Source organism: Brachycentrus maculatus, unplaced genomic scaffold (genome assembly GCF_059751285.1).
Source record: "Brachycentrus maculatus isolate JH-2025_06_01 unplaced genomic scaffold, ASM5975128v1 h1tg000589l, whole genome shotgun sequence".
NCBI lineage: Eukaryota > Metazoa > Arthropoda > Insecta > Trichoptera > Brachycentridae > Brachycentrus > Brachycentrus maculatus.
Window position 1 is genome coordinate 717,960 of NW_028281329.1, and position 25,396 is coordinate 743,355.

Genomic DNA, 25,396 nt, shown 5'->3' on the forward strand with positions numbered 1-25,396 from the left:
AGATTCAATGCCTTGGCATCCTCGCTGTTGGGTGCTTAATTTGAATATATGTATATATAAATGAGAAATTAAATTAGCAAATAAACATACTAAAAATATAAGACAAGTAATTACAAACCGCCTCCGCCTCCGTAGTGTAATGGTCAGCACGCTCGGCTACCGTTCTGGAGGTCCCGGGTTCGATTCCCAAGGGGGGTAAAATAAATATAAGTGATTTTTTCACTGTAATATTTATTCAATATTACCATGGACTAGTACCTGAAGCGGAGGGCTGATCACCTTTCCTTCATGTGTAAACGATTAAGATAACACTGCGTTAATATGACACAGTGCCCTATGCACCATTGGGGTGCGGATAAGGGTTTTATTATTATTATTATTAATTACAAACCCTATGTTTTGTGCAATTTTGTGGAATTCGTTATTTGTTATTTATTTTATTTTTAGATTTCTTGCATATAATTAACACACAACTGTATAAAGATTTTTTTTAATGTACCTCAAATCAGATGTTATTGGTTTTTGCTGTGTCCTGTAAAAAAGGTTTCGTAACATGTGTGGTTTTTGTCCCAAAGTCTTAGATTTGGGTATTTTTTTGTTTGTTTTTGAGCTTAAATATTTCTTTCTAGCGTATATCTAAATCATCAGGGTTTTCACTAATCGTGAATAATTTATTAACATACTGTATGATTAAGGCAACCTATGTTTTTGGATAATCCAAGTACTCGGTGTTTTCATCTTAAATGAATGAGGAGTTTTATAATGTTTAAAAAAATAAAATACTTTGAGTTCATCAAGTACTCCTTAACAACGCTTAGAATTAGGGGCTTTTTTAATACATACTCGAAAAACATTGGATGACGTCATACGATCAGTTTTTTTTTGTGTTGTTGCGAAATCTGCGTTTTAATGAGACTTTACACTTACCTACAACATTTTACTGCTAATATCTCGCATTTATATTTTATATGTTTTTAATAATAAAAGGAATACTCAATTATGCTTTTTAATCAGATTTGATTTGAATTAATATACAAATCAATGGATTTAAATCAACTGAGAATAACTAATACTGATTTTCAATGCTCACATGACAATCTTTTAAGGATTTCCAACAGAAGACACTGCCCGGTATTTCATGGTAGGTAGCTAATAAAATTGCAATATGGCCTTTTGAATTTTCCTTTGGCTGATGTCGCATTATTGTGAGTGGGTACTGGTAGGAAAACATCCACCTGTTTGGCTTTCTAGCGAGAACTTTTCCACATTTGGTATCAAAAATAATAACACGTACGCATCTCGTCTCAATAAAGTACACGCGTTTTCCTTGGCATTCTTCTCATACCGACTGTTGGCGCGGTAGTTATGCCCAGCTTCATTCATATAGGGTGTTTCATATTATTGCCTTAAAATGTATGTGATTTTCTTCCTACTCTAACTAATGGGATGTTTGCAAGAGTCTTAGTTTACCATCTCTCACAAAAGATGGTGGAAATTGTGTTTTAAAAATACAAATCCCTCAAATTGACATTTTAAAATGCAAGCACGGGTCTTCGGCGATCAATCCAGTGAACGGATGGTCACTGTCTTCCATTTTTGAGGTCCCTATTTTTTTAGAGGGTGTTTACCCTTCTGTTTAGAAGGAATTATATTTCCAAACACGGGATTCGTGGCGTGAAGCTTTATCCGTTGGAAGTGTTTTTTACTTACAGACCCGGGACTCTTAGCATGAATGGTAATATCGAATGAATGTACCATGAAAGGTAATGGTAATATCGCGGTAATATCTCTGTTCTGAGTGATAAAAATAATATCCTTAAAAAGTAAAAAAAATGCAAGGTCAAAATTGTTCAAAAACGAGATAATTCTTTCTTTTACAAGAGGAAGAAGATAGAAAACAGCAGGATGAAAACGAACAAGACGTCAAACACTGGCATCCGAGAATAATTTTTACCCATCGTTACCATCATCACTCAAATTTATTTTTATTAAATCAGTACATTAAAGTGAGGTTTTTTTTAACGAAGGGTGGAATGAAAAATACGTTTTTTTTTTGTAAATTACCTAGTGAAACACCCGGTACTCGTCCAAGTAAGAATTTGCATGGCCGTGCCTCAAGTAGACATTTTACTAATATACCCCACCGCCTGTCTTGCCAAGTACGTCGTTATTGAGCTTTACACTGATTGACACGGCATTCCGCGAAATATTATTCATGACATTTTTCTCGGAATATGAAATTTGGCCCATTTGTAACGGGTTGCGTCCTTGACTCGACGCGTTAGAATTTCTAATAGATGTACCTGAATCACTTATTATGGCCACTGTATTAATACACTTTCAGGCTTCATCGCCAACCAGTTTTTAAACGAGTTGTAGAAGTATGACCAAATGCAACTCGCATTGAAATGTAATTTTAAATATTAATTATATACGTGATGCACACATATCGATACTTGACCACCAAAATATCTCTAAAGACAATATTTTATGTATTTTACTGTACTAAAATTTCATATTATCTTCGTTTTAAAAGATACTACGTCTCTGTTTAAACATATATTATACATAGATATCTCTATAAGATGATTAAAGAAAACACTTGTTTTTTACCACTTGAGTTTTATTATAGACTACATGTTTCAGAAGTTAAACTTCCATCATTCAGGTCTGTATACAGACCTGAATGATGGAAGTTTAACTTCTGAAACACGTAGAGTCTATAATAAAACTCAAGTGGTAAAAAACAAGTGTTTTCTTTAATCATTGTAACATGTCTTACCACAAAGTTAATGCCGAAACAATAAATAAAATCTCTATAAGATATTGAATAAATTTTACATATTGCGGAAAACAACGTTTTATATATTTATGAACGCTTAAACATTAAAATTCAAAATAATTATACGAGATTATTCTTCTCCCTTATTAGATCCAAACGGTCCTTTTCGGCAGTTTAATCATGATCGTCAATCATAATAAAGGTAATATGATAAATGAAATGATGTGACAAGTGTCTCGAATCGAATCCAGATCTTAAGAACATCAAAATATAATGATCTTAAGTTGACACTCCCATTAGGAATTCATTAAGATTGAAATATTATTAAGGTAATGAGATAATATCAGTGGTATGTACCTACATTATTCATCACGATGTATTATTTATATATTTTGTATATCAGTGCTTAGATATTTATAGTCATTCATATACGGATATAATCACAATCATTACCTGTTTTTTGATTACAATTATAATTGACTTTTAATATAATTTAATAATATTATGCCTCATTTTCTACAAGAGGCTAATGCACTAGGCCACAGGCTCTCAACCTTTTTTGGTCTAACGCCTCCGTCCTAAAATTTCTCGTCGACGAGGAGAGGAAATTCCCAGAATGTCTCCTTATACGGAGGGGGTCTCCCCCCTAAAAATCTCACATTCCGTTGGGAACCCATGCACCAGACACGTATACTTTGTTTCCCTTCGTCTTGTGACTAGACGAAGGGAAACAAAGTATACGTATTATTTAAAATTAAAATAATTCATTGTGCGTATTTAAAAATATTTCCATTTTAGTTTCGTACGTAATATTATACCGTTGATTATAATTCTTCTCAGATTTTTCAAACGAAATTCCAGAAGCGTAAATAATCCAATAACTAACACTGCAAAACAACAGAAAGGATGGGGAGGGAAGGTACAAAAAGTATAACTCAATTGTTCGAATATCCGAAACAATTGAAAATAAATGTTTCTCAAATTCATTTTGGAATTGACGAAAATTGAACCCGGGACCCCAGCTTTGTAATCGACCAGTTTCGATAAAATCACTGCCTCGTCTAACATACCTATTCGTACATACTATTTTAATAATGGTATATTGATTTTTTTTCCTATAAGTATGTACGAATACAACATTCGACTCTATCGATATAATTTTGTTTTCTTGGCTCGCTTATTTTCACAGCTGGGTCGTTCATATCAATACAAGTACGCCGGTCCTCCCATTTTATATAGGTAAAAGCACAATTTATTAATGCATTCCCAAGGCGAGAAAGCACGAACCGTGCGGCATTGCAGATGTATTTCATTAGATGTATACACTTGAATTTATCGCAATAGTGTGTCTGCGATTTCATTGCATCAATTTTAAATTGAAAGAGTTGTATCAGGTAAACGAGATATTGGTGTCCATCGCCCACGCTGGTACTTTTGCTCTATTCAACTTCCCACTTCATTGAATATGGTACACCTTGCTTTGTTACTGGAGAGTCACAACTCGAATCCCTTTCATGACGACAAACTGCATATTTATTTTCTGGTACATACACACAAAAAAATACGTTACGGAAAAATTAATGCTTCGTTACAAAAACCTTTTTTAGGAGACATTAACCAAATATTTATGTCATCATATTACAAAATGTAACATATTTTTAAGAGTGTCAAAAGTGAAGACTCTAAGGAGCATATCTGGCAAGAATCTACGAGATGGAATAAGGAACACCAGGAAAAGAGAAATATGCGAGATCCAAGACGACGTTAGGTGGGAAAGACATCGAAGAAGACAATGGTATGCGCATGTGAGGACAATGGAACCATCCAGACTCCCCTACATTGCAAACCAACCGGCCAACCCCGCTGGGAATCAACATTGCAGGAGGCTAATCCATCTTAAAAACATGCCGCAAGGCCTTCACCAAGAAGAAGACACATATTTATGGTTTTCCCGAGGTCTTTAATTTAAGACGATAGTACTGTTGTAAGTTAGCAAAATCCCGAACGTTTTCTTATTACACACTTGGTTTTAAAAATAGATTTTGAATTCGTTTGATGGCGAATTTTATGTTCAATTGGAACTTCGATTATAAAAATATAGCACGTAATTATTTTTTTGACCCTATTAGCGTAGTTTCTGGTGTCAAAATACCAGTCCTTTTCTGCACCTTTGTAAAATTTGACATTCTTTCCCTATCATTACGCCGAGCTATCGTCGCGCTGTATGCGAGCCCACGTAGGTACCTACCAGCAGTGCTGCAGTGCTGCAGCGCTGCTGGTAGCCTTACCTACGCCGCACCCTGATCTGCTTTGTGTTCACCGAATCCTACAAGAGAGCCATGCAATGGGTTACTCGCTCTCAAGGATCGGTAGTCGAGTGGGACGACTCGGCATTTTGCATTCAGCATTCCTTATTCTAACGATCTGTTCGTTATCCTACTCGATTCATTCGTTATTCTAACGATATATTTTTTTTTGGTATATTTATATGAGTCACAATTTGAACAAGTCAGTTTAAAGATAAATTTTCAATAGATTTATATTATCCACTGACACTTCGTGATGGAATTGCATTTTTAATTTATTATTAGATTAAAACCAATATTTTTAGCTTTTCCACTTTTTTATTTGACCAGCGACCGGGTTTCGTCGTTACCGACATCATCAGACTGGTCATCATCACCATCATCACCAGTCTGATGATGTCGGTAACGACGAAACCCGGTCGCTGGTCAAATAAAAAAGTGGAAAAGCTAAAAATATTGGTTTTAATCTAATAATAAATTATAAATTTTCAATATTACGAAATACCCGTAAACTCATCTTTATACTGTAGTTCGATCCTAGGTATCGAACTGATTTTTTTTTCACGTGTGTTGCGTGCTGGTTGTCAATGTTCAATGATCGAGAGAATAAAATGATATTTTCTCGTCGAATATTGGTCAGAAGTCGGAAATATGTTAATTAATTGGATTGAAATGTATGATCACACTCATTTTCAACAATAATTAAAGTTAAAACGTTTTTGGACAGTTGACTATTTTTTTTTCAAATTCAAGGTCTGGCCATGCGTAAAGAGATATAATCCTAAACCGCTGACCAATACAAAAGCACCAAGATATAGATATAAAGCAATTTCTCTTAGCGTTAGGTACTCATAAAAATTGTCTTTCGAAATATCATTCAACATAATGATTCGCTATCAGTCGCTATATAGAAAAGATACATTTGCTTTGTTGAATTTTCTTCTCTATGTGTCATGTCAGGTCCCCGTGACGTCGTTGAGAGTAATTGTCCTTGTCTTTGTTGAATATGGTACGTTGGTTTTCAAGCAGATGGGGTCATAGTGACGATAATTTACTACAAGAATTATGATTTTTATCGACGGGTGTTGGATACAAGATATGCTCAATCTTTTTTTCCACGGATTTTTCGTTTAACTGATAAATATTTTTAACATGTTCACAGAATACACGCATACTTTTTTATTATTCTAAGGCTTCCATTGCTTATTTGCGATCAAAACGGTAAAGTTGTGTTGAAGCAGGCGTTTTTATCTTCCCGTTCTCCCGTTTATTTTCCTGTTGATACATCACGTATCAGTTTGCGGAAATAAAACTTGTTTATAAGTTTACTCCATCTGGAGAATTGTTTACGTTCGGGGTTTTTATTTGATATTGATTCATCTTTTTTCTTTTCATGTATGTGAACAATTCGTACATAATAAACACCCTTGTTGTATTTCGGCGTTTTTTAATGTTGCAACTCTGAAGAAAAATATTTATCTGCCCTTAACTGGTATCTTAAAAAAACATGAAGCAAAATTTAATTCATATTTATTACATTAAAGGTATCACTGCACTACCCAAATGTGCTCTGTGTATCATTACATACACTATAAATATGATGCAAAAGGAATATTGGGTTTATTATACAAAATATTTTTAACAACAGACTAAAAACAGACAAAACGCGTATTCCTGTCATATTACGCGTCTTTAACCTCGTTTTCTGTAAAATTTCGGATTTTTTTTGTGTAAATATCGCGTTTATTTGACATTTTCATTGAGAAAAACGATATTTTCCATCTAATATCGGCCAGGAAAAAAATAAGTTAAATGAATAGCAATTAATCGTAATAATAATAAATTTGGATAATGTATATAGCGCCTTTTTCGTAAATTACTACAAGGGTGCTTATTATATGTGCATTAATAACTAGAAAATGTTGACGTGACGTTTCTGGAACTTACAAAAACATAGAAAAAGAGCAAAAATTATGGAGTAAAAAAATTGGAAATTTCGTAAACATAACGTAACGTATTGCGTTTATATTAATTTTAAGCATTTGGGGGTACACAGCGACGATAACTTGCTCGAAAAATAATGATTGAAGGTTGAACTCTTTTTATTTGACTCACAAGGTCAAACTTTTAATTGGAATTTGAATGAAAGTGCTCACTTTTTAATTTTATTTGATACAATATTTTGTTTACCATGAAAGACATTTCTGTTGTGTATTGACGAACCGCATTCAAATATTATAAATTAAAATTTCTTTGGATAGATTTTTAGTACAATCTCTAAAATGGAATTTTCGTTATTTTGGTGAACATTCCTTAACCACAAAAATGCGGTTAGAACCCTCGCTCGTTTTGTTTTATATGCCTACTTACATAATACATACCTAGTATTCCCCCACTCTTTTCTGTGTGAAGATCGTGGTTTACTCTCGCACGTGTATATTCCAAGGCTGCTGCTTTATTACACAGACCTTTTGTTATATTAAAAAGTAATTATTCCAGAAACGCAGAGTGCTGTCATGCTCTTGTCTTGCGGCTGTCTTATTTCACTCAAGATAGTTCCGATTTGAGAAGAAGGGTTACTTGAAATCCGAAGGCATTCCATCAACGTTGTTCGTTGTTTGGGAGTAGTTAGAAATTATGTTGTCATGCGGTGCGTTTTATTATAACATTCAATCAATGGGTGCTCTGGTACTCGAGTGACAAGAGTCTATCCTTTTTTACATCCAAAAGTCAATTTCACACAAGTTTCAACGATAAAGTGTACTTTGTATAAAATAATAAACTTTAATTTTTTCAATCACAAGACAATCGGCACTATTCATACGCCCTGAGCAAAATGAAAAACATGGCGGACGTCACGAATCGGAACACAGAGCCAAAGTACGCCACTCCGCCACATGGCAACAGCCTAACTCAAAAGAAGCTTTAATATGAATCAATGGAAATGTTATTATTAAAATTTGTTTTTCCCTTTCACTGCCTATACTGGGGCACTTGCAGATAATTTGGTGGTGGTTTTACAAACTTGCGTTATTTAGATTTGCACGCACAGGGACATTGAAAACTTTTAAATATAAATTCACATTATTTTGTTTCACATTTTTTTATAAATTTCGCAACTTTGTTCATAAAACATACAAAAAATGCTTTGCGATCTCTCGCAGGTCTGTCAGGAAGCTTAAATGCTTCTGTATCATATCTGGGAATGCGATGGGACAGCTTTCAATAAAAAATGGAAATATTAAATAATAATTCATAAAGTAAATGTACGAAGTTCATAAATATTATAGATTATGGTTTGTAATCCTATCTTTTGGAGGATAAACTATTTATAAATACCCACAGTTTCATTGAATCAATTTGAGTCACCAGGAAGTAGCAGTTGGACTCGACTATTTTATGAATGTGCTAGGCGTAAGATGACATTTCCGAAAACGTTCACATATAGTATTCTTTGTGTGACTTCTACGGCAGTAAATTAGGATCTTCCTCGATTTGATTTATCGTTATTCTATGTACATCCGCCACTACACTGAACAAAGCACGGCCTGCGTATATCCAATACTTATTATTTTTATTTAACAATACTTTTCATTGATATTCTTTATCCATTCTGAATGCTTGAAAGATGGCACCCGCATTTGAATTTAAGACAAACGTAAAAGCTTAAGATGGTAGGTTGATCGCTTTATAAATGAAGTCACCTACTGATGTCATAAAATACTTTGTCTCCGGGAAGAAAATTAACTGTCAAAACAATGAATAAATACGTCCCTAGACTTGAATCTTTGATCTCTTGGAAGTAAAATGAGTTTTGAATTAAATAATTTTCTACTTTCCCGTGGGTTGCAGATGTCAGGTAATCGGTGTAAAATAAAAGTACATATCAAATTCTAGGTAACGAGCAAAATATCCTAAAACCTTTTAATCAAACGTCATAATTCGACTTTTTTTTCGTTCATACAATAATTTTTGTGTAGGTACCATAAATATTTTTCATAAACATAAAATGTCCTTTCGGTGATTGCGATAGTATTGGAGTTTAGTGGGAGTCTCAGAATTGTGAAATAGTGTTCTCAGGACAGCCACCGCGTACACTATTTGCTACTTGGGGAAGTACGTGCATTCATGATTAAATTTTAATATTATCGTGAGCAAACCTGCCACGTGAACTGGGCCTCGGATACACAAAGGCTAATCTATTTTTATGAACGTATCGACTTCCAGCTTGGCATTTGCTATTAACCTTACGGATAAAAAAAATTCTTGAATAATGCCGGCGTACTTTACTAAACAATTTCATAAGAAAACCACAGAGAAATGTTAAATTTTTTGTTTGATTTCAATAATATTTCATGTATTATATTATTTCTATTTCATTCGATTCACACGCCCGATGAAGCTTTTATAGAAATTTCAATTATGTAAATCTAAAACACAATAATTTCATTTCATTTATTGATTCGGCAGTCACTTTGTGACTTTAATTTAAGTTGTACTTTAATTATAAATGGATAGATTTTGATTAAAGTTTTACTTAGAAAATGATGCGGAATGCATCGAAACACGTGTCACAATAGATTTTAAGAATCATTGGTATTTACTAATTAAAATTTAAATCACAATAATTTAACTAAAAAAATGGCTCTCAAGAGTACAAATGAAGTGGATTTTTTTATTATCGTTCAAAATGCTGTACATCAGACGGATTCGGATCTCACCCGTTTTTTTACATAATGATTTTTAAACAACGATCTCTTCAATCGTTTTGACTATTGTGAAACTTTTTTGTTTCGTACAAAATAAAATGCATCGTTAACTGTAGCGTTCGACTTTTCATTCAGAGAATGGCGCTTCGTTATCCACATGACTGACAGGCCGTCGTATTTTGGAATCTGCAGGAAGCTCGCGCCATTTGTGGTTTGTAACACTGCCTACTATTACAGTACGATTATCATTTACATACAATCGATTCCGGTGTGAGGCGGTTGCCGAACCGAGCTGACACGCAGCTGGTCGATTTGGTCTCACTTCTCCGTCTTCAGAGTCTAGTCATCTCTATATGGACCTGACCGACAACTGACAGAGAAAAGAGTCTCGTGAATTTTAGTAACGTTACATATTTTTGTCTGATAAAATTATTACAATAAAGATATAAGTGCGACATCTTGAACGTTTGTGGCTTGTCGTATGAAGTATTATTCAATTTTTCGTCTTTACTTTTTTCACTCCCGCTTTTATATGTTTATGGTAAGTAGGTAGCTCTATAATTTTTTTATTTTTTTTTAAAGTTATTTCTATGCAAAACTGGTAAAAGCTCGTTTTAACGAATCGTTTGATATATAATGATAAATTTAACAAAAACTTTTTTTGGACTTGCTCCCGTTTTATACTGGAGAGTTGATTTGATAGACTATTTTTCATGAATAATTTAGGGTAATCCGAAATGGTCACTGTTTTATTATTCTCTTAAAATCTTATAAACATTTCATCATAAAAGGTATGTCGGCCAAAAGGGGGTGAGTGACAAGCCGCTACTTTTCACGAGACGTATTCATAGCGCTATACGCTATTAAGTAGTTATGTCCCTATACTATTCAATCATAATATTACATAGAATACAGCCTTGGCAGTACGTTAATGTAAACGACTACCTAGAAAAGTTAAAGCGCCTCAAATGCGTCTCCAGAACAGTAGCGATTTGTCACTTATGCCCTTTTGGCTGAGGATTGTCGATACGCGAAGAAATTAATATTACTTCCAGACCTCTTTAAATTATTGAGCCATTACTGTTAATTTATTCACGCCGGAATAGCATCTTGCATATTTTTTTATTTGCATTAATAATCGCTTTGTAATTAAGTTACATCACGATATGATATATCTTAAGATATAGCTCAATAAGTTATTTTCCTACAACATTTTGAGTGTGTCCAAATACTTGTTCACAAATCTGGATTATCTCCAATTATAGGAGTTATTTTTCTATAGGAGTTATAATACTATCCTGTTTAAACCTATCTTTTATATAAATCCAGGTATAGGTAATACACACTATCATTAATACCTTGTTTTATGGTATAACACCGAAAACAAATTGACAAATAAATTTTCATGTTTTCAGTAAATTTTATTATGATTTTATTACTTGTAAAAGATGGACGCCTCTGCGAAATGATAATACCAGTAGCATAGTTTGTTGCCGAGAACTAGACTCCACTCACATCGAAATGTCAAAAGTGGTGCAGTAAAAGCATTCCTACACGTGACGTCACAATGCAATGCATTTTGCGATTTTTAAGTTGCACTCGTTTTTAGACTTAGATACTCCTAATCTAAATATTTTATTATCTAACATTAAAATGATGGGAGGAACAGAAAAAAAAATACATGGATTAATTTTTTGTTGTTGTTACAGTTTTATTACTTTTTCAAAATACAAAAACCGCATTCGATATACGTAAAGTGAGGAAACACCAGTTTTTTGTTGGTATTATTGATATTACTGGTTTAGAGTGTAAAATGCAAACTCCCCCGTGTTTCTTTAAGTGGAGCTGATTTACACTTAAGAATATCGATTTTTATAGTTATTCTTATTTCTAGGTCGGTGTTTCTCAACCTTTTACTCCAACGCCTTCTTGAATTTGACGATAGGTTCAACATTACTTGATCAGTGCAGAGAAATAGAGCGTTGAGTGTAGACAAAATGATAAATCGTTAAAATACTTCAATGTAACAACAAATAAACATGAATCGTCAGTATTTTTTTTAATGAAAATATCAGAGAATGAAAATAGTTGAAATTCAAAATGGAACAGTAAATAAATATTTTTGGTTACTAGATCAGGTTATGATTGGCTTTTTAAACGTCAATTTGTACTGTTTTAGATAATAACTATTATCAGTTAAATTTATTACTTTGTATTGGATACGACCATTTATTATGATCATGATAGGAATTCGATCAAGGTACATACTACTAGAGTAATACTATGGTATATAATATATGTAATATTATATGTAATAATTTTATAAATTGTTTTCGTAAGACGGGATATTTTATATTTTAGAAATTGTAAACTACAATCGATGCCGAGACTAGGAGACGTACATTACAATTTTGAAAATGGCTCTATCCAGATTTAGATGTACATTAGAATTTTGAAAATGGCTGTATCTAGATTTAGACGTACATTACAGTTTTGAAAATGGCTGTATCCAGATTTAGACGCATATTACAGTTTTGAAAATGGCTGTATCCAGATTTAGACGTACATTACAGTTTTGAAAATGGCTGTATCCAGATTTAGACGCATATTACAGTTTTGAAAATGGCTGTATCCAGATTTAGACGTACATTACAGTTTTGAAAATGACTTTATCCAGATTTAGACATACATTACAGTTTTGAGAATGACTGTATCCAGATTTAGACATGCATTACAGTTTTTAATAGATTTATATTATCCACTGACACTTCGTGATGGAATTGCATTTTTAATATATTATTAGATTAAAACTAATATTTTTTAGCTTTTCCACTTTTTTATTTGACCAGCGACCGGGTTTCGTCGTTACCGACATCATCAGACTGGTGACTGGCAGACCAGTCTGATGATGTCGGTAACTACGAAACCCGGTCGCTGGTCAAATAAAAAAGTGGAAAAGCTAAAAAAAAATATTGGTTTTAATCTAATAATATATTATACATTACAGTTTTGAAAATGGTTGTATCCAGATTTAGACGTACATTACAGTTTTGAAAATGGCTGTATCCAGATTTAGACGTACATTACAGTTTTGAAAATGGCTGTATCCAGATTTCTGACAACACAGTTTACCTGAACATGTTGAAAACGCGTTGGCATACTGCTTTCAAATTCTAGTCTGATTTTCCTCGCGTAGGAGTGTACTCCGGAGATTATGTTATACTTCCATTGTTGGCCAACATTTTCTTATCGACTTACCTTAATTCCATTCAACTTGTGGGAGGAGATTGGGACATTTTTACTGTCGCAGTAATTGACTTACGAATGCTATTTCCTGTTTTCAATGCTGCTTTATTTAAATTTAGTTACATAAAATTGAATTGTTATTTTCCTGAGCATATTTATCGAGTGACACAGCTTTTATTATTATTACAGTAAAACCTCGATATAGTGGACCTCTATTTGACGGACTTCGGATATAACGGACAAAAAATCCGGTCAAATGTAAAAAACAAACGTCCTGTTATTATAAATGCTTAAATTCAAGTGTTGCCGCATGTAAACAATTTTTAACGGTGATAATCACGTCATCGTCTACCACTAGAATTTGAGACATAATGCTGTCCTGTTCGTAGACTGCACCTAGCCGGAGCAACAACTGTGCCAAAAATGTATCTAAGTTTTTTTTTTAAACTTATTTTTATATAACGGACTCTTAGCTTCAACGGACACCCTCTCCCCCCAATCTGTCCGTTATGTTGAGGTTTTTCTGTATCTTCTTTTATTGTTAAGGTAGACAGACTATACCATATTTCCCCGACCGCAAGCTAGGATGCTCGTCAGCGAGTAACACATAGTTGCACAAATATATTAGTTGTATTTATGTTGTTTGCCTAAGTTGTGAAACTTGATGAATTGACTCAATTATTGTCAATGTCATATTCCATTTGATTTATGATGATAAAGGAGACAACACGCTTTACTGAACTACTTTATTGTGTTACAATAGTCTTTGACCTTTCGTATTTTCCTTGTGCAGACAGACTTGTTCCATATTTTTACCATTCATAGATGACTCATTCAATAGACGTTTTAATTTATTGTGCCGTGTTATTGTTTTTTCTTTTTTGGATAATTTATTTATTTTCTGCAAAATTGCTAATACTGTTTTTTGCAACGATTTCTCTCTCGAGTATATATTAAATTTTACTGTTATTAGTTTATACACCCATTTTTTTTTGCTTTTTTGGCAATTTGTTTAGTTACTGGTGTGACGCAGTCCTACACCCTATTTCAATAAATATGTTTTGTTTTTGTTGCTGGATAGTTCTAGAGTCCTTTATCTCGTTCCATATGTATGCGAGATAGACACTTTATGCTTAACTGTTCAACTACGTACACTGGCATTTTGGTGGGGAACGAAGCATGAAACATACAAAGGAGAGAAATGCTATCCGAATTGTTTTAAATTATAAGGAAAAACATAATGTTTGTAAAATAAATAATATTTTACTTTTTTATTTGGACTTCATTGTGTAGTAATCTAAGATGAAGCAATAAGGTCAAAAAATATATGACTTTAAAAGTGTTTAGGTATTATCATGCAATTTTTTTAGGTTTAGTAAATTAATATTTGAAATAAAATAAATATATCTTATTTAAAAAAAATAACGGTAATCGCTTTATTTGTATCGTTTTGGGAAAAACCGTTCGTAGAAAAATCATTTTATGTCTATTGATTCTCGATGGTAGAACATAGTCCAGAGTTATTTATATTATATTTGAATAATAGTGTCTAAAGTTTGTACATTATTGTCTATTATCTATTTGTTTATTGTACCGTTTCCGTAACACGGGGGTCGGGCTTGTGTTCACCCATTGTTTTATGCCGCGGTCACTATTGAAAATCACTCACTGTGTTTGTTCATTGTGATCTCAAATATTTATTCAGACATCAATAGAAACGTGTGGTTCCATAACAAAGCGACCGATGTAATGGGGACGCAGGACCTGGGCAGGCACAGTCCCTACTTCCACAGTACCTACTCGTGACAACCGTTCCTTGTTTACCCGCGGTAAATACTGAAATTTGAACATCATCTTTGTATTTGTTACGTAAAAAAAAAACAATTTTTCTGATCCTAGATTTATCAAAAAATATACAATACGTTCAGTATTTTACTATTTTATTTTATTTATTATTTGAGTACAAATTACAAATGCGTACAAATGCGCTCCCGCAGACGAATGTGTGGAAAATCATTGTATGACAGAGTTAAAAACGAAGATATAAGAAAGGAATGTAAGGCTGAACGAGGAATAATTGAAAAGATTAGGAAGAGTTCTTTACGGTGGTATGGACATGTGGAGCGAATGGATAACGAGAGAATGACTAAGAAAATATATGTGGCGAATGTGAGAGGGAAAACAGAACGAGGACGACCGAAAAAAACTTGGCACGATCAGATCAATCAGAACCTAAAATCTGGCGGTGTCAAAAGTCTGCGCAATCGTAGGGCGTGTATGACTAGATGTATGGATGTGAAGGAGGCGAGGAGTGTATGTCAGGACAGAAGAGTGTGGCGTTCCATTCTCTCTGCCTAAACGGCGTGATGGTAGTAGTAGCAGTAGTACAAATTATATATCATATTGCTGTGATTCATGATGGGTATATAGGTATATATTTTACTTTGGCAACACAACCAAGTTACACAATGCAAAAAAATATTACCACGTTGCCTGGCTAACTAGGGTGAGTTCCTAGAAAGAACATATCGATGACCCAATGAAATATAGATTATTCCTTACCTCCGGTAACATTATCGGTTAAATTATTTGATTAAAACATTTACAATTTCCTTATTTTTTTTATTGATTACTTTGATAGCTGTACATTATACAAGGATTTGTTATGATTTTCTTAATACGTTGAACGCCATGGGGGGCACCGGTGGCCTCAATCAAGAACTATATTCAAAATTTTTGGAACTGTGGAACCCATCGTCAAATAAATAAAAAAAAACTTAATATCAATAAAACACGTAAATAACCGAAAAGTTATTTTTGTGAATTTCAAAATTGACAAATTTGAGTGTTGGCGTTTAACATGTTAAAAAAGCGTAACTTTAAAAGTGAACTTAAAAAGAAACAAAGGCAACTACACCTGTGTTATAAGAATGTCAATTATTATTCTAATATGATAAATATATGGTTAGTACTTTGATGCTATAAAACGTCAATTTTTTTTCCAATGAAACTAGTTGAAATTCAAAAAGGAACAGAAAAAAATTGGTTAGTAGATTACTTTAATTTTTTAAACGTAAATTTCTACGGTTTTAAATAATACAAATTATTAACAGTTTCATTTATTACTATGTACTGGATACTGACCGTTTATTCTACAATATTATTGACAACTTAGTACATTGATTATCAGCACCCAGTAGTGCATAGGACATTACATTAGATTTACATGGTATAAACTTGATCGCTAGTACCGCAAAGACCAGTCCTGCACTCTTGATAACTGGGTATGGAAGTGGAAAATATTTTATGAGATACAGATGACTAACAGTGAAGGAAACCAGGGTGAAGGCCATTATTACTATATGAGAAAAGAAATAGAAGAGACTCTGACACTCGCAGCTTCATACCCGTTTTCAAATTAGATTCTGTTTAAATAAATACTGGCCAGCAGCAAATGTTTGCTAAGAGAACAATGAATCATACAAATGTAACAGGATTAATGATCGCACGATTATACACAGCAATATGTCTTATTATTCTTACAAAGCCCTAGTATAATAAATCTCTTTAAACAAAGCTGTTGATAATTTACTGTTTCTATGAGACCCGAGCATTATGGATAATGTGATCTGGCGAAGAAATGCTTTAAAAAAACGGATCTGTTATTACGGAGTTAATTCACATCGTGCCATTGTTTGGAGTGCAGAACGCACTTAGCATAAGTGGAAATTAATTTCATCTTAATGACGACCTCGCATGTCACCTTCCCGGTTCTTAATCACATGGCAATTAGTACATTTTAATATCTTACATGCTAGGATGACTACTCTACTGCGACTAGCCCAGCATTCATTATATGTATTTGTTTTTTCAATCAGTATTATATTCTCATGTTAGAACGGATTGTTCACCCGTATAAAGAGATCACAAAGACATTAAAAATTTAAATAAAGTAACAATATATTCTCTCTGCCTACCCCTATGTGAACGGTATTATCGTATAGTAATATATATTTTACCCTACCTGACATGAACTGTTTTTGAAATCAGTATACCTTATTTTATGCAAATAGCCTTGAACCATAGAATCATGCAATATTTTTATCTCGATTGCCCCTACAGTGTTACTTGATGTCAATTCTTGGGGCTCAATCACAATGATATCGTGTGGTAATATAAAACTCGATAACCCTGAAAATTACCGACTTTTTCTTAAAGCGCGATTCCATACAAAAAGCTTTTCTTTATATTGGCGTCTATAGAAAAAAGCTTCTTGTATTAAGTTGAAATTAATGTTTTACTTAGTAAATACACTTATTTACCAAGTAAAACATTAATTAAAAATGGATAGATTTTACCACAAAGTGACTGCCGAATCAATTAATGAAAGTTGAAATTAATTATGACATTAATGAGGCCTTTCATAGATGAAAAATTTGCTTGTTTTCCGCGTTGGGTTTATGTGATTGAAAGATTGAATTACGTAGTCTGTTTTGTCAATGCTGTATTTGAAATAAATTTATTCTGGAGCGCCATGCAGCAATATGCGTGCTGTGTGATGTATTTTTCACATTTACCTTCCCTATCCTTACTATCCTAGCGGCAGACAAGCCTCTTAAAGTAGGGGCTTTACGGGTTAATAATTTTTTAATGTGTCACTTGATCCGCATTCTTTTAATATTGCACCTAATAGTATTTGTATACAAATTCAATCCCTTTGAATATATGTAATTGAATAAAATGCTAACTATGGGCATCACAACGTAGTTATTGCAGACATTTCGTATGTCAAAAATATATTTCTAGATATCAGTTATAGTATCGTTACACTCGCAAACGTTTAATAAGACAAAAATATGGAATGCATGGCAAAAATTATGTATTATTTACTTCGCATTCCATAACAAGTACCAGCTGTATAAATTCAAATAGTCGATACTTTTTTCAATGTTAAGAAATAAATTATATATTTACGCACACGTATTATGTCCCTTATATTTGTAGTCAGTTAAAATGGTCCTGATTGAATTAATTTGTAAAATGATCTCATATCTTCCCGATATCATTCTCCTCGGTGCGCGAGGGGAACAGAATTCATGGTCCGCTCTTTTCAGAATCTTTCAGGACCTTTTCCAGATCGTAGGTATACTACAGTAACTGTCGTTAAAGGTAACATGTCGTGACGTGTCGGGACAAATGGGATCCCTACTGTAGTATAATGTGGAACCCTTGTCTTATAATGTGGCCAGATCACGTTTGACAGGATTTACTCCTACTATTTTAAAAACATATTTTTTTAGAATTTTGTAGGTACATAGTTACAGTACAGATTTCTTCTTTTAACTTATAAATTCCGCTAATATGTTACTATTTTATTTGATCAAACTGCTTTTTAACATTTATTTAAAAACATTAAAGTGTAGATAAATCTTTAGGAAATATTTATTATGCTCGTAATTCATAATACTATTGTGGTTAATCGTGTTTATTGCATAGCATTGTTCCTCAAAATGCGTGCCGCGGCACACTGGTGTACCGCGGTGATTAGTTGGTGTGTCGCGGAAAAAAGTCTAGTTTTGTGAAAATAACACAATTGCTCCAAATTTTGAATGCCTGCGCGCACATTTCGCATTAAACATAATATGCTAAATATGTTCCCATAATATCGCTCACTCCTTTCAAGAATGTCATAAATCAAAAATCGTCAATTTTTAATTATGCGTGTTTTCTGAATGTCCAGAAAATGTACTACATCCCAGCAAAAGTGGCATATTTTTAACTTATTATTTACCCGCTACAGGGCAGAAAGTGTTGTTTTTGTATTTTGAATAAAATGTACTGTTTAATTATTTTTTTTAAATATACTAAATATTTTTCAAATGGAGAAATAACCTTCAAGTTTTACCTTAAAAGATCTGTTGCACAGTAAAAAATTTAATAAGTGGCTCGATATTTATTTTTAATACATTGTATTATATTTTTAAACTTTAAAAATGTTCTCCTGAAAAATCAAGTTTTTTGATTTATGACGTTCTTGAAAGAAGTGAGCGATATGTTAAATATGCACATCTGAAATTTCTTAATTTGGTAGGTGTGCCTTGAATAGATAATTCATAAATAGAAGTTTGCGGAACACTGCTCTATAGTAACCAGTTCTTTGTGGTTAACCTCTAATTTGATAACACAAAATGCATTAGTATTGCAACCAACTCTAGAGATTTGAGAGTATTCTAATGGTATTTTGTTATTGTTGAAAAGTTTTCAAATTTATTAATATTTGTTTTGTTTTATTTCCAGGCCTTAAACTAGTGATCGACGGAGCCCTGCACTCTTATGTCACATACCTCGTCATTGGCATACTCATGCTGCTAGGCGGTGTTGCCCTTCTTGGTGAGTTTTATTTTTTATTTAAAAAATATAATAAGTACTCTTTAATGAGGATTTAGATTGCACATTTTTACTATAATTTCGTGCTAAGAAATTTTATAATGATGCTTATTTACATCTCATTACATCATGTTAAGGCAACTAAAATTTCAAATTTGTTTCCATAAATTGTTATTGTCCATACGATAAATGGCCGTACCATCAGTAGCTAATGCGCTACCATTACAAGATATATATTTACGAAAAATACTCATATTTGTCAAAATGACGACTGCTTTTATTGAAGAATAAATCTAGATGAATTTATTTTTAAACCCTGCTATATAAGTATATCTGTATATTATTGACACAACGTTTGTAAATGTATTTTAGTTCCAAAAAACAGGTGTTTTTTTAGTAACAAAAAAAAATTATGCACCACATTTTATGTAAAACGAACAATTTTCTGTTAATATGACTTTTTTTTTAAAAACCCGTTTATTCACCCCTCAAATTATCTATTTTTACTAACGCTCCTTTTGTATTTGCAAATTAGAGACTAGCGCTTTAAAGGGTGGGCCTATTTTTATTATTTAATTGGGTACTTAATCTACCCATACATTAATACTAAAGCCAAATTTCTTCTCAACAAACAAACCGATTCGGATGAAAATTTTAGCACAAGCCTTATTTTCAGATTAGTATCCAGCTGAGTGACGAAATCAATACCCACTGTTTAGAGCAATTTTTACATCGCACACAATACACATAGACACGTTGATATATAATATTATAAAATTATATTTAATTAAGTCTTTCCTTGCGTGTATGATGCACGTTATAATTATTATTATCGCTATTAAAACCTTTGAAATTGTATCTATTTCATTCATTTGTCCACTGACAATCGTTAGACCAGTGTCATCAAGAGTTCATTTATAAATGTTTTCTATTTGATGACAGTGTTCCTAAAACTTCAACTAAATACCGAAATTAATAATGTGATATTTTGGTACAAGGACTGTAGGAATAAATTAATTAATATGAAAAACATGATATTCGGATCTAATTGGAATCATAGGACTGATTCATAGTCAATTTAATTGCAGTTAGGGGTTCAAGCCTGCACATTAAATCAATAACGATATAGCGGTAAATATAAAAAATTAAACTTTATTTATTTTTGCATTATAATACTGAAAATCATTACAAATTGCAATATTGAGTGTGTTCAGATCAAAATTCACAAATCTGGGTTTTTCCACTTTTTACATTTTGACATCTCAACATAGACGAAAAAATGGAAGTCTGAGTAATAACAGGGCTTATGACCTGTCATAGGCTGGTTAAGTGTACACTTTACACACGTGTAACATTCACCATTCTTTTAATTCTATTTCCTTTAATTTTCAAATTTCATTCGACAATTTTTTACCACAAAAAATAATAAATTTGAAGAAGCAGTGTTGTGTGGTGGTGAATGAATGGTCGATTGAAAGCATTTTGTATCCCGCATGCGTCGCCTGTTTAATTGCACGCACTTCCTCTTCCGTTTGTGAACCGGATTCGAATCCGTAATGGTTTTAGCATCCTTTATTTTACACATTATCTTAAACTGTACCACGTCATACGCCATTGTGCAATGCATTATTCAATGTCGTTGAATGGTGTGTACGTTTTGTGATGATGTCATGATAACACAGGCCCCAGATAATTTATAATGCCCATATTTATGATTTTCCATCCGTAGGTATATTTTTGTACCAGGGTAGATATCACAGTTATTTTTAAAATTTGAATAATCTAGTAAAAGTGCGTATTGATTGCTCAAAATTGAAATCTTTGTCCAGTTCTTTGTCTCCTGAAATCTCAAAGTCCTCGTTGCTGGTTCTCGAAAATGTTCACAAGATCTTGACCATCTCCGTGGTGTAATGGTCAGCGTGTTTTAGCTACCGTTCTGGAGGTCCCGGGTTCCATTCCCAGGGGGGGAGGTGAAAATAAATATTAGTGATTTAACACTAATATTTATTTAATATTACCCTGGACTGGTTCCTGAAGCGCAAGAGTGATCACCTTGCCTTCATGTAAGTAATGATCAAGATAACACTGCATCAATTTGATGCAGTGCCCTATGCACCATTAGGTGCGGATAAGGGTTATAAATAAATACTTATATAACAAAAATAAGCAAATGTGAAAACGAAACACAAATAAGGCATGGCATATTCTCGAATATACTTTTCGGCTCAATCATTGTATTACGACGTACCTTCAAGATCAAGTAATTAACAACTCAATTGCACTCACTTAACTTTAGTGAACTGATGAGATTATAACCGGATATCGAACTGATTGGCGACTATTTGGTACCATAAACCAAGCTACGACACAAAATGCCGAACCCTCTACCAGTGGAACGGAAGGCCTGTTGACAACAGTCAACAGTCCTGCTTCTCCTGAGGAGTTTTACGCGGTTTTCTCCCAGGAATTAACAAATGCTGAGAAGTTCCCAATTGGCCCACAGTAGATTGCTCCTCCTTTTCCCAAAACAGATCATAATAAAACATGTTTTTAGGCAGAAGAAACAAAAATACACCAATTGATCTATCTTGTACATAATAATCAAGGTAAATAATATATACATAATAACAAGGTAAATGAAACTCCCATCTAAAAAAACTTTTCGTATTACGTAGTTCATTTACACTTTCGTAAGAGCGCTTGTGCACTACACGGAATTTACCGTCCGACAGTCCGCTTTTTTTTTAAAATCAAAGCGACTACGACAGTTTAGCGTGATCAAGTTTACGCGCACCGTGATCACGCACCGATCAAGCACACCTATCCGAAGAAAGATGGCCAAAAGCACAAGCCAATCCAAGCCAATCATCTGTTTTATCACGCTAACCGAACTGCCGGACAGTAAAATTCCGTGTAGTATACAAGCGCCATATAGCGATTTCAACCCAAAACTACTAAGAAATATCTGAAGTATGAACATATACTATTGGAACTTGCTCGACTTTAGCCAAACAGTCTTTGAAATCCCTCGCCTGAAACGCCTTGAAATAAAAAAAGGTGGTTGTTTGTAATTATTTATTGGTAAATCGATATTACCTTAGTCGCCCCTTACGAAAGTACATAGATGAATTCGATAACTTCTAAAGTTACCTATAAATTGTATTTCCTTAACCGTGACCTACTTTTTTTTACCGCTGTACTAACATTTTTCCACCTTATATTATTACCTCTACCGATCATTAACCCTCGAAGTTACAATAATCATCGTTTTTAATCCATTTTCCCAACAAACTTAATAACCAGGTTGAATGTGTTTTTCTTTTGCGTTCTTCTATATTTCATCCGATAAAAAATATAACTGGCAACATTTCCTAGTTAAAAAGTTCTGTCCTTGTTTTAAATAATAACATTTTATTTCCTTTCGGGCACGTCGACGACGGACATTCAGCAAAACGAGCATTTGGCCGAATAAAATTCGAATTGGTTACAATTGTTTTTTATTTAAAAAAATAATTAAAATACGTAAGAGAAAAAACCAACCAATTTTTTTAAAATTGTCTGTATAAGTTATTCTTCTTCTTCTTCTGACCCGCACTCGTCCGTATAATATCCACGCTCAAGTGTCCGGACACGTATTTTATTTCCTTTTTTGTGATTGCTATTAATTTGTTAAACGTATCACCATACAAACTTTATAGTAATGAGTTTTGTATGTGTTATACGATGAAAAAAACTTCACGGTTTTTACGCCAGACAACCTTAATTTGAAACAAGCGTACATAGTATTTTGTTACAACTAGAATTATGTCTTTAAAAAACGTCGTTGATGTTATTAAAGTGAATTTGGATAACGAGAATTTTTTGGCGAGTCCATTATTTAATTATTTTAACGCACGCCTCATTTCGTTCTCGACGTTTCTCGAATATTTCCAACTAATTTTAAGTCGTTTTTGTTACCATTCTTTCTTCTCGGATTTACTTGTCTTTGCGTTTGACAATTTAATTTTATTATTTTGATAACTCTGTTATTTTCGAGTGATCATTTGAATATACATTTGAACAAAAATCTTTAATGCTCCTACCCCCGAACATCGACGAATGACGCGTCGGCCAAGTGAACATTATTATTGTTGTGCATATTACGATGTAATAAATACTCCAACTGTTGTATTATGTTACTCGCGGTCGGTGGTTACTGTTTATGTACTGCCAACAGCCAATCACTGTAACGACTCGGGTTACAATTAACCCAATGACAAAACACTACTTAACCTAGTATAATAAAAACCTTTTCCATTTCAACGCAGTCATGAGTCATTACATTTTTTATATTCAGATAAAAATCTGAAGGTCTTTGTTATCTAACTCTTTTTTTACCCCTATCCACGCCCAACGTTATCGTAACTCAACTTTGCTTGATTTGTCAATTATGCGGTCAGTCATGTGGGCTCTAGCTTCTGAAATCTTGGAATGGAATATATTCGATATAAATGTGTTTCGTAGTTTTAAGTACCACGGATACTTTTAATCATAGATATTCTATTTTAAAAATAAACAAACAAAAAAAGTCTTAGCTACTTACCTTACCAGCCGCGTGTGGCTTGGTGGGTCTCCATTTATATAAATACAAATGTAATTGTTCGTTAACATTGTTCAAAATCTTAAATTCATAAAGTTATTCGCCGATTGCTTTAATTTTTTCACAACACTCGAACGCGCGCCTGTTTTTATATGCTCTATTCTTTCCTTTCCATTTAACTAGACTGAGTAACAGCAACTCTTGGCTGTGTACAGCTAATATATAAAAATGTAATGTAACAATAGCAAATTTATTAATCGTTAAAATAATTGACCAAATGTCTAGATCTTGCTTTCTTATACCGAGATCGGTAGTTCATCCAGTTTCGCCGGAATCCTGCGGTCCATTTCCAAGATAAATTGAAAAAAAAACATTATTTCCAAACTAGGAATGATAGATTTTAATAACGGCTGTAATTAAACGCAGTTAAAAACATCCGCTATAAAATCCCGTTTGCTGGGACGATCGATAACGCCGCTGTCGACATTTTCTCGGGAATCTCGGATTTATTCCCTGCGTAGGTACTCGTTTTTATTTCTATACAGGAAACCTTTCATATCACTGTTACTCAGAAAAAAGTAGAGAGTTTTTAATTATTCACTTAATCAACAAATTATATCATCACATGTGTCCTTATTTACGTCTATCATATTTCAGGACTGGTTCATGAAACTATAGATAATTTCTTATGGTAATATTAAGATAAAATAAAATAATAAGTTTACCTGAAGTATCGTGAATTCGCCTCATCGCAGCCTAGAACGTGGTTTTTGTGAGTAGGTTTTTTTTCTTCATTTGGCTCTCAGTGATTCCCAAAGTGGGCAATATCGCGGTATTGTGGGATCTGTTGGATAGGTTTAGAGGGCGTACAAGGTCTGACGGGGTAAAAGCTCATTTCCAACCCCTCGCTGACGATTAAAAAAAAACAAAAAAAAATATGAATAAATTTATCCTAAGCGATGTTTGGGAATTTTCGACTAACAAACTGGAACAAAAAAGTATGGAAACCAAACTCTCAATTTAATTCAATTAATTTTTTAAATTATTATTTTAATGTATTTTGTTTGTAAGAGTCAAAATCAAACTTTCAAAGTTCCGATTTTCAAACTTTTTAGGGGTCTAAAGGGGCGATTCAATATTTTACTTCAAATAACATACTTCAGCCTTCTTCTTGTCTCCAGTGTTGAACAAAGGCTTCTCTCTTGGACTTCCACAGTTCTCTGTCGGAGGCGACGGTCTTCCAGTGCTGGCCCGCCACTTTTTTAATGTCATCGGACCATCTTGTCTGGAGCCTACCCACGCTTCTGCGCCCTGTTCTAGGCCTCCAGTCAAGCACCCTTTTCGTCCATCTATCCTCAGATATACGTGCCACATGACTTGCCCAGTT

The 25,396-nt window shown here is 33.4% G+C and overlaps 1 protein-coding gene across 2 annotated transcripts in view; it reads left to right on the forward strand.

Moving 5' to 3' along the window:
* Window positions 1-25,396, forward strand: part of LOC148301237 (uncharacterized) — a 40,033-nt gene that overhangs the window by 9,596 nt on the left and 5,041 nt on the right. For both annotated transcript variants that reach the window (XM_088273564.1, XM_088273561.1), the window contains exon 2: window positions 19,341-19,433. In XM_088273564.1, the coding sequence (XP_088129690.1) occupies window positions 19,341-19,433 (93 nt within the window). The remainder of the gene's footprint in view (window positions 1-19,340; window positions 19,434-25,396) is intronic.